This window comes from Chenopodium album, chromosome 1 (assembly GCF_948465745.1).
Source record: "Chenopodium album chromosome 1, dcCheAlbu1.1, whole genome shotgun sequence".
Taxonomy (NCBI): Eukaryota; Viridiplantae; Streptophyta; class Magnoliopsida; order Caryophyllales; family Amaranthaceae; genus Chenopodium; species Chenopodium album.
Genome location: NC_137834.1, coordinates 1157177 through 1168643, shown reverse-complemented (window position 1 = coordinate 1168643; position 11467 = coordinate 1157177). Strand labels below are relative to the sequence as shown.

At 35.1% G+C, this 11467-nt stretch overlaps 1 protein-coding gene across 1 annotated transcript; it reads right to left on the bottom strand.

The window, feature by feature from the left end:
- Positions 1 to 1365: 1365 nt before the first annotated feature.
- Positions 1366 to 7882, bottom strand: LOC145623944 (uncharacterized). Its single transcript, XM_081676883.1, has 8 exons — positions 7682 to 7882; positions 7132 to 7409; positions 5298 to 5369; positions 3978 to 4045; positions 3649 to 3805; positions 3359 to 3439; positions 3165 to 3254; positions 1366 to 1913 (listed from the first exon to the last, which is right to left on the bottom strand). The coding sequence occupies exons 2-8, from the start codon at positions 7378 to 7380 to the stop codon at positions 1794 to 1796; spliced, it is 837 nt and encodes a 278-aa protein (XP_081533009.1). The 5' UTR covers positions 7381 to 7409; positions 7682 to 7882; the 3' UTR covers positions 1366 to 1793.
- Positions 7883 to 11467: the final 3585 nt, after the last annotated feature.

The following is an 11467-nucleotide window of genomic DNA, read 5'->3' as shown; positions in this document are numbered from 1 at the left end:
ATATTCTATTGTGCCGTAAAATTAAAGGGAGACTGGTCATAAACTCTTGCTGAGATGTAGTTATGATGTGCTGATTCTCTGCTTTTCTTTATCTACCAAATCAAAGTTAAAATAAAGAGGGCCATTGGATAGAGGATGCTTTGTTACATTGATTATTTCATGTAATCTTCAGCACAAACTTTTAAAAGCTTGGAGCACTTAAACATGCTTCTATCATTCTGGTTGGTGGTCCTATTGTTACTAAGGTAACTGTTTGTTACCCAAGCATTTTTTTCCTTGGAACGATTGCCTCGATTTCAACCCGTAATTTTTGTATAAATATGAGAAATTCTTATGTCAAATTTTTCAATAGAACTTGTGCATTGTGCTTAGATTAATATATTGAATTGGCCGTAAATAATGTTAACTTTATTTGCGATTTTGTTTTGAATATTTTGATTCTAATAATCTCAAGTTTTACCCGTCTTCTTAGAATAATTTCAGGTTTTGACTATGGCCGTGAGAAATGAAGAATTTGCTAGTTTCATTAGACAAGATTTGCTCTAATTTGGATAGATAACCTCACAATTAAGCAATTGTCCTTGGTTATTCCCAAAGAAGAGATACTTAAAATGGGTGTGTTTATGAGAGTTTTGTACGGGTATTTAGTACTATTTTAAGGGTTGCATTAAGTACTTATTAGATACCCTTTTTGCTTTAATTAAAGTTTCTGTGTTCTTGGGATAAGAGTTATCCATTCATCAATCTCTGTACTTCATCAAAAATGAAAATTTTGGGTTAAGGAAATTATAAATTTTGGACTGTCTTTATCTTTTTTGATTCTCAAGATTGGTCTTAAAGGTTAGTTTTTTTGCTACTTTAGTTTGAATGTAAAGAGCTTTGTTTGCCAGCCGCCTTTGATGACAGGATGTACTCTCATAATCATTAACTTCATGGTAAATTTGTTGCATAAAAACCATATATTAACAAATGAATCAATGTATAATATTGTTAAGAAGTTGCTTTTGTTACATAGAGTATGATAATAATAATTGCGCAGTTTAGCTGTAACGATGTCCTCAAAGGATTAGATTAGTATGTTAATCATAATGAAATGAACCTGATTCACAGCAGATTAGATTAGTAAGTTAATCGAGATGAAATGAACCTGATTCACGGCTTTTACAAAGGTTAATATCCACCACAATCATGCAGAATATATTCTTTACCTGCTTTAACTTTTTATTAGCATAATTGGATTAATCTCGGAAACACTACCCCTAAACCCAACATATTAAACAATTCAGATTTGAGGATTGTACTATAGTGAGATTTATGTGTACAATCTGAACAAATTACAGAGTTATAACCTATTTCACCAATATGTAGCACAGCTCTATTAATTTTAAGCTACCGAGTCCTAAACACTTCGGAAAATTACCAGAATTTGCTGCCACCGTTAGTAGTTAGATTACAGACACTTTGGATTAAAAAAAATGGTTTCTGGTGCAATTCTATATATTTCTAAAATACATATATTTGCCTAGAGAAAACCAAGGACTCAAGTGGGAAATGCCCACGATTTTCTTTACCAACTCAAGATATGACCTTATATACAGCATCAAGCCGATGAACACAAACACTTGCAAAGAATAGATGGCTTCTGGACTCTTAAGACTAACAGATAATCACAGACGATGGTGAAATTTAGGTTACAGTAATAACAATTAAAGACAAATAGAACATGACTTGAATAGGGGTGATGTAGTCACCATTTTCCCCAGTGGATGGCAGGTGTTGCTATTAACAGAGCACTAAACAGCTTCTTGAGCCACAGCTGAAGGAGAACGTGGAGCTATCATAAACTGCAAGCCCCTGCGTTGCCCTGATTGAAGCACAAAAGCAACTTGAGTTGCTGCCAACGCTGCAGCTTCCTGAATACAAACAAACTTTCTAATTAAGCAAACCAAAGTAATAATTACAGCTCATTTACTATGCTGCCAGTCACTATATATGAAACAATTAATCAGGCTTTGTAGTTGATCTAATAATAATATCTTGCTCATATAAAGATATGAAATCATGTCTACCTTGGATGTCAATATGGCTTGTAAGCAAGATAAGTTAGTTTTTTTTAATGCTATTTAGGAAAGAATTTGTGTCGTGCCTTTGGCCAAGCCTACATGTCTTGAGTCTAGCTAGCTCAGCCATCCCACTAGCTAGCTATCTGCTGACCCGAAATTTTCAAAAGGATGGACTAGGCATAACTAAGGCCTACATAACCTAAGCCAAGTTTCGCTTATGTTAGCGGGCTTTGTCGAATCATGTTGTACTGTGTCTTTCCTTGTGCTTTTCCAAAAAAACAAAGTGGCGCAGGCCCGACAGGCACAGTTTTATGACATGTCATGCCTTGCGCCTCCACAATGCACTAACCAATATAATAAAGGTGGGTGTAGCTAATTAAAGGAAGAATTTTGCAACCAGAAAATAGTTCACAACACAATAAAGTAGACAAATCAATTAATACTATCTTTAAAATCAAATTGCATATGTAGTTCCACTTGTATTCAGCAGTTGCACTACAGGGAATTCAGAACCAATGGGCCTTATTCTAGAAGTAAACTCCAAATCAAGGATACACCTATACAAGGAAACAAGACCTTCCAACCAAAAATATTAACCACCAAAACAAAGAGGGATATAATCTCATATAAGCCTTGAACCAAAAAATAAAAATGATTAATTAGTACTTCCTTTGTCCCTTAAAGATATCCCCATCCCAATTTTCACTGTATAAAGGGTTGTATTGAGTGGGTAGGTAGATTTGTATTTTAGTGTGGGGTAGTGAAAATAGCGGATAGGAATTGTGGAGCTATGTATAAAAAAGCTGAAGGTGTGCTGAAGAGAAGGATTATGCAGCGCCTAGGCGCGCCTCTTTGAAGTGAGGCATACTATATAAACAAACTGGCAGAAATTTGCTTCAGGTGTGCCTCGTAAGCCTAACCAAAAACACCTCGTCCAGACCAAGTTAAGTGCCTACCCCATATCACCTTGTGCCTCAGGGCCTAGGCGCGCTTTTTCAAACACTGTTATGGAGACAAGCTAACTAAAATGGGAAAGGAGGACACTTTAAGGGACGGAGAGAGTATCGAATAACGAGAAAGAGAACATTATTGTCTGCCTACCTGCTGTTGTCTTCTACGCTGCAAGATACTGATGGCCCACGCCATAATGTAACAAGGCAAAAGAAATCCAGCAGCCCTAAGCAAGAAAAGCTGAAAAAGAAAACAGTAAACACAACGTATTACTCGTACAAGACTTTGCGCAGCTAAGTTATAATTATGGACAGAAAATAGTATCCAATCTACATCTTACTTACAGAGAAAAAGGCTGACATATCATCTTCACTATCAGCATCTGGCGAACTCCAAGCATGCCTTAAGAGCAGAAGAGCCATCAGCTGCCAGAAAAAATAAGAGTCAGCATGTTGTGAGCATGTTCAGTTTTAAACTGCTGACAAGAACCTTAACAATTTGCATAATGCCAAGTTTTAGCATATTTGTTTTAGACACAGATGACAAGTATAGATAATGTTTATAGTGTGTGCTATATTTCTATATCTGATAGCTCTATTTCAGGATTTTTCACACATTGGCCTTTGAAGCTTACAATGAGCGCAGCTGATCGACAAAATGCAGCTCCACTAGCACTAGTAGCAGCATAGTCATCATACTCAGCTTCCAGAAACTGTCGCTCTGCCTCAGCAATTGCCAGAAGACGAGGATCATGCAAATCCAAAGGAGTGCCAGATATTGTCCAGCCTCCACTGCAAATGACAATTACCAAGCAGCATTAGATGGTAAGTAGGGAGGAAAAAAAAAAGTTTGGTATGAATTATAAATATAAAAAATGGTGTAGTCGATGAACATATGAATATTGTACTACTCATTCAACAGAGTGGGAGCCACAACAAGAATTGCTCGAGAAAAACTACATACCCAATATCAATTGCAGTGTCTTCGGGATGGGGTGGTGGTGGTGGAGCAGTGTAATTGGGTTGGTAAGGCTGAAATTGTGCAGAAATCCATCATCAGAATAATAACATAAACAAATAAATACATTCATACAGACAGAAAGCAGTTAACTAGTGATCACAGATAAATCAGTTGATCCCTCAGCTAAAACATTAAAAGAAATAAGAGAGAGTGACAGACAATGGCCTATTCAAAAACAAAAACTAACATGAGTATCACAAAGATAGCAGGGGATCAGATGTAGGAGGTGATTAAGAAATTTGGCTTCTAGCAGGTCCCAAGATTTAACATGCTAACCCTTTGAATTACCCCCAATCCGTATTTGCAGCTTCCTTCATGGAAAGCATGGGGTATAGCAACTTCTCAAGTACTTAGCAAATTCTCAAGTACTATGGAGGAAACCAGTGCAACTTTGATTAAGCAGTTAAAGGGACCTGACATCAGTGCTTGGCTGCTCGGTCCCAGCTCTAAAATATTAACACAATGGAGGAATGTCCCCATATTTCATACCTCACAAGCAAAAACCTTCAAACAAATTCTCCTTCGTCTTAAAACAAGCTTTGTACTTCATATGGCAGAGTTTGAAATGGGAGAAGGGGGAAGGCATGAAAGATTACAAAAGAGATGGAAGCTATACATAATGGCACAGGACAAAAAGGAAAAGTGAGACCAATTCTTCATAAAGTACTTTAATAATCAAATAGCCTTTTCCCAGAAGTTAGATTTTGTAAAATGCCACTCTGTCTCAGCTAGTAAACATTATTTTATTTTCCAAAAGCTATCTGAACCTTGAATATGTGCTTTGAAGCGTACACTCAGTCACATAGTGAGCCACTGAACAATCTATGGACCACAACAAACAGCAAATTCCAGAGAGCTCTACACACCTCATTTAGTTCAGAACCTTGTAAGAAATTGAACTTTATAACCTTGTTTCAGTATAACCTGATAATTCAAATGTTCAGACTCTTCTCAAGAAACAAACAGTCAATAAACATACACCACAAAAGCAAACCACAAACTGAAAATCAAAATTCTATAACTGACATGGACCACCTAAAAACACATTCAAGAAATCACACTTGACAAGAAATAGGAGCTACACAAAAACTTGACAATTTTAAAATTACTCAATCCAAAAGATCTCCTAAATATAGTGCTCTGTACTTTTGCTCTTAAGGTTAAAGGTTATAGGAGCAATTGCCACAGCCAAACAATCAACATGACTCCAATTCACAGCCATCTGTCAGATGAAACGTATAAAGAAGAATACTTTTAGCATACCTGATGGCAGATCTCACATGTTATGTCCCCTTTCTCATTGCACCAGCGCTGAACACATTTTCTATGTGCATACTGTACATAACAAACCAGAAAAGGTCAATTCTGTGTAGTGTAAGGGTATAAGAAACTGAGAACTGAGAGCTGCTTAAAGATGAGCTAACAAGTCAACAACACTAATACCCAAATCTTAATATCTGATAGCCGAACAAAGAGACAGACAAATAATAATTTAAACACCTTCAATAAAATACTGTATTTTCAAGCCAGAGTAGTAATCTGTCATTGACTGGCAGCAATACAATAAAACTAGTTTTTTTTTTTTTTTTCTTTCCAGGCAAGTAATCAATTAAGACTGCTGATATACATATAACCAACAAGCATGTCCAGCTTGCTCCTCTACATATATTCTACTTCTTTCATACAACCTCATTCAAAAATGTATCCCACAATCATGAAGGATATCAAAATGTTCAGTCTCTGACATCAGTCTACCTCCACAGATCTCCTCCTTGTGACTAGCTCTTAACACTTTATTACAATATCTAATTACATGTCCTGGCATAGTTTAACCAATATAACATATCACATGTATGAGAATAACATAACAACCTAATACACAGCAAGCATCTGCCACCGAAGAAAAGTATAAATATTAAAAACATCCGGCATAAAGCTTTACAAAACATACATCTCTGGAGTTTTTTTTTTCCCTCTTGTTACCTGTAATATTTTTTAATGACCATCTTTTGCATTCACGCAACATAACAAGAATGAAACTTGCAAAACACTGGGAAAAAACGCAACCTATTCAAACAATATACAAACATTAATGATGCCAATACATGGGCAAGTGTGACATAGTAACAAACAATCTTATTGGGTCTTGATTTTTTTGTAACTTTATGCTATATTTGTTACTCCGTAGTAAAGATGTTATGTTGTACACTTGTACATATTTGAGGGTGTAATTTTATGTTCAAATCTACATGATAATGTACATAGCTACTGCGCTAGTTTCCAAATGTTTTTTAATGTTTATTACGGAGTATGAAGTATACTGTAAGATCAACAACCAATGGCTGATACCAAGTGTCTCTCCAAGCAAGTACAATCCCTCACATTGGATTAGAGTCATGAGATTAAGAAATAAATAATAAAAATTCCAATTCTTAGTTTATTTTTATTTATTTATTACAAGAAATTTCAACTCCTTAGTTTGTGGAGGGTAGTTAAGAACAAAACAGGATTGACCAAACTTGTTAAAGCTTTATGTGAATTACTATGCAAAATAAAAGGTGTTTATCTTAATTTCTTAAATGATAAGACTTCAATAAAGGTTTGTGTTCCTGATGTTGCTAACGTGCTTAGAATCAAGGGCACCTCCTAATCCGGGATTCCCCTAAAGCAACATAACTAAACCGTAAAACGTAATTTAATAACCTAATAATCGATAATCTATTACCCAGCAACATTATTAAAAACATTGAATTAGTAATCTCAAATTTCTCAAAATTTTATTCTTTATAGCAAATTTGTCAACTTTTAATTATTTGCATGATCAAGATTAACCATTCAAACACATCAGAATCATGTCAAACCACATTACAAGTTACCAATGATACAAACCCAAAATAGAATGTTGGCTACCAATACTCATAAAAAAACTCTAAAGAACCCCAAAAGTTAATTGCAAAAACCAAGCTTCGTCCCATCTCAATCAAGCTATAACAACATTCGTCGCAAATGATGAATTACAGTTAATCAATAATCTTTATAATGTATACAGAAAAAGGAGGGCTGAAAGAAAAATGTTCATGATTGAAGAATAGAATACCTTCAAGCTGCCACTACATCGGCAGGGAACTTCCAAACTAGCAATGCAATCTTCTTCCTGGAAAATACGACATTCGGCGAGCTGAATTAGGGGTTCATCTTCCCCTCCAGCTGAATCATCTTCAACCCTCTCCTCAATTTTCTCCTCCAACCCCGAATTCGACGAAGACGACGACGCTGATGTCGACGCCCCCTCCGCCTCTGTAGGATTCACCAAGCGGTCCACATACAACACCAAATGCTCTCCCATTTGTACAATTAATCAGATAATCCAAATCCCTAAAATTTTCCCCAAATAGTGACAAATCAATCAATTCAACCCCAAAAAACAATTAAATGCAATCACACCACCAACATTATAACAAAAATTGAATTGAATCGAAAAATGGGGGGATTTTTTTTAAGGAAATCCAAGATCACGCTGAAGAAAAACCAGCGGATCGGAGGATTTCAAAATGCAGAAAAATAAATTGGAAGAAAAAAAAATAAAAATTGGGGAAAAAATTGAAGAATGCAGAGGATAAGAGAGAGAGAAAGGAGAGAGAAGATACCTGAATGACGGAGAAGTTGACAATGGCGAAAGAAAGAGAAAGGCTAAAAATGGAGGAGAGAGAAAATGGAGTACAATGAATTTACAGATACAAAAGAGAAAGAAAGTGTCTTGGATAACAGCAGATGGCCGCGTTTTGGTAATAATAAATAAATGTCATTACAGCATCACGTATTCACAACATGTCATCCTTTTGTTACGGCTATTTTCCTTTTGTTTTTTGTCAAGTGTACGTTATTCAACTTATAATTGATTTGTGTCATTTTATTAACGGTCTATTTTGATAGTCATGCACTCATGCTCATGGTAGCTAGGTGTGGAGGTGCCTAGTCGTGTAGGTGGTATTGTGGTAAACCAAATCATGGGAGGGTGTTCGTCTGCATGCTTGGGTTGTCCCGGCTCATGGTTAGCTACTTGTGTTTGTCGATGACATTTTTTTTAATACAGTGCTTTTTTGGTGCAGCAGGCCACACCATGTGGCCTACTGCCAAATCAGTAAAAATAACTGATTACGCAGTATAACGGGGTTATTATTCACTCGTATAACAGGGTTACTGGTTTTGTCAGGGTTACTTGTATTTTTTTTCAGGGGTTACTTGTATTTTTTTTTTTTCAGTACTTGTATTTTTTTCAGGGGTTACTTGTATTTTTTCTTTCAGGGGTTACTTGTATGGATTATTTATTCAGGGGTTACTTATATTTTTTTTTCAGGGGTTACTTGTATGAATTACTTATTCAAGGGTTAGTTGTATTTTTTTTTTCAGGGGTTACTTGTATTTTTTATTTCAGGGGTTACTTGTATTTTTTTTCAGGGGTTACTTGTATTTTTTTTTTCAGATGTTGTATTTTTTTTTCAGGGGTTACTTGTATGGAAAACTTATTCAGGGGTTACTTGTATTTTTTTTTTTCAGGGGTTACTTGTATTTATTTTTTTCAGGGGTTACTTGTATGGATTACTTATTCAGAGGTTACTTGTATTTTTTTTTCGGGGGTTACTTGTATTTTTTTTTTCAAGATTTAGTTGTATTTTTTTCAGGGGTTACTTGTATTTTTTTTTTTTTTCAGGGGTTACTTGTATGGGTTAATTCAAGGGTTACTTGTATGAGTTATTTATTCAAGGGTTACTTGAATGAATTACTTATTCAGGGGTTACTTATATGAGTTACTTCAAAGGTTACTTGTATGAATTACTTATTCAAAGGTTACTTGTTACTTATTCAACGGTTACTTGTAAGCCCCATACCAAACCAGTAACACCCTACAAGTAACCCTTGAGCAAAACTAATTATAACATCACTCTACAAGCAATCCCTAACCAAACCAGTAACACCCTACAAGTAACCCCTAACCAAACCAGTAACACCCTACAAGTAACCCCTGACCAAAACCAGTAACACCCTACAAGTAACCTGACCAAACCAGTAACACTCTCACCAAACCAGTAACACCCTACAAGTAACCCCTGACCAAACCAGTAACACCCTACATGTAACCCCGGCCCTGACCAAACCAGTAACACCTACAAGTTCTCATAACCGAACTAGTAACACCCTACAATTTTTGATGTAGATTGTTGGTTTAAGATTCCACGAAGAAAACGAGCTCACATTTCTTTGGTTCTCATCAATTTCACTACTTTAAATGTTGTTGATGATTTTAAGGATAATTAATCACAATTTTTCACAGCAATTTAACACCCAATTTCTACAATTTCGGGCTTTAATTGCAGCAATTTGGCAAAGACGAGAGAAAAAAATGGGTGGAGTAGAGATATGGTTGTTGGTGATGTGTGGTTTGGCTTGAAGAAGAAGCTAAGAAAAGAGGAGAGAGAAAATGGGTATAGTAGAGATATGATTGTTGGTGATGTATGATTTGGAGAAGAAGATAAGAAAAGAATATAGAGAAGAGTTGTGGTATTTTTTTTTTTAAAAAAAATAATAAAATTTGTGGCTGGCCACACCGTGTGGCCAACCACATACAAAAATTTGTGTTTTTAATATTATCTATGTTTTTTAGGTGTTCTTTGTTTTTTTTTTTTAGTTTATTTATATTTCTTGTTAGAACTTCTTGTTGATGAAGAAAAATGTGAGAGGATATCATATGTTATTAAGAGCTATCAAAATTTAACTATAATGTGGCAATGGATCGCCCCTGAACTTGCGCTTGTGTGATATCACCGAAACTCATCGCGACAAAAGATCCAATTCCAAACTAACACCTTACCTAATTGAAACTCGAAACTGATTATAACTCGACCTAGCATGTTATTGACTTAATCCATGGTGACTCGTTTATTCGAATCATCATCGTTAATCCGACTCAAACTATATTTTACCCAACTCAATTTTATTAATACATGGACTTTAATTTTGGCTTGACAACATATTGATACATTTTGTTTGCAATTAAATGGGTTCAATAACATGTATGTTAAACTAGTTGACCGGAAGAACTAACTTGACTAGAACAATATTAAATTGACTTAAACTAGACCCAAAAACAAGATAGACACGACTTGAAGATCACCCGACCCCGAATAAACCTACCCCAAACTTGACTAAATACAACTAACCTAAACTCAAAATTGAACCTTACTTGAATTTGACTTTAATCGAACTTGTCTTGCATAAATCAACAAGAGTAGATAACTTGAACCAAACTTGACTTGATTTGAACTTAAACGCAATTTGGAGACTGGATTAATATTATCTAAGTTTGATATGCGACTTGATTTGACCCACTCAAATATGACCTAAATACCCAAATTGACATCTTTTATCAATATTCATGCTAATGCCAATTCGTCCTAATTATTTCGTTTTCTCCTTAAGTTGTATGTAGTAATAAAAGAAATTAATGAAGAAAATTACAAGTTTGAGGTTGAGTTTACATTATCATAAACATTAAATGTTTCTTTTCGTGAAAGGTTTAGTCATGTATATTTATGAATTATTAATTATGGACATTTATAATCACCCACTAACTAAGTTATATAATCAGTTGTGATCGTTGATTTAAATTTAGGTGAATAAATGTTACTTCGTATATAATAATGTCTGTAAGAGATTGATGAGAGTTTATGTCACCAAATACTCTTTCATTACTTGAATTTTGAGGCCTCGAGGATTTAAATCTTTGTTTGTTTTGATATGCGGTAACCTAGTTAACATAATGAGGAAAATTACATGGACCTCTAGGTCCTTGGTGTAGAATGTGGGATGTAATTCGAATTCCTAAATTCCCACAATCCACTAGAGTATAAGACACTACAAAGCACCATCCAATGTGACTAACTACAACTTTTGGCTATTGCCTAGCTAACTTGCCAAAGACCTGGAAGGCTTCTAATAGCTAACAAATTTAGCCACAAAATTATCTATTCTAGGTGTATAATACAAAGAACCCATCATCTAACCACATTTACGAAGTACTAGTTCATATTGATGATCACACAAGCGATGGAATTCACCTATAAATGCATGAAAAAACCCTTTAAGGTCATTATCACACTCGCAATAAGACCATATAAGAAGCCATCCGTCGAAATAATCCACTAGAATTCTGAAGTCAAATTCTATACTGTTATATGTGAAACAATTCATATCAATTTCAGCGGCAAATTAAAAATAGCCGTACTCTTTTGACTATAGTGATGTCATGGCAATACCAGGAAGCATGTTTCGTTAGTACGGAAACCCCAGTGAAATAATAGTACAATACTATTTTATGACTAGAACAAATTGATTAGCATACAGATAGATAGTGTATATGATAATCCGACTTTAAC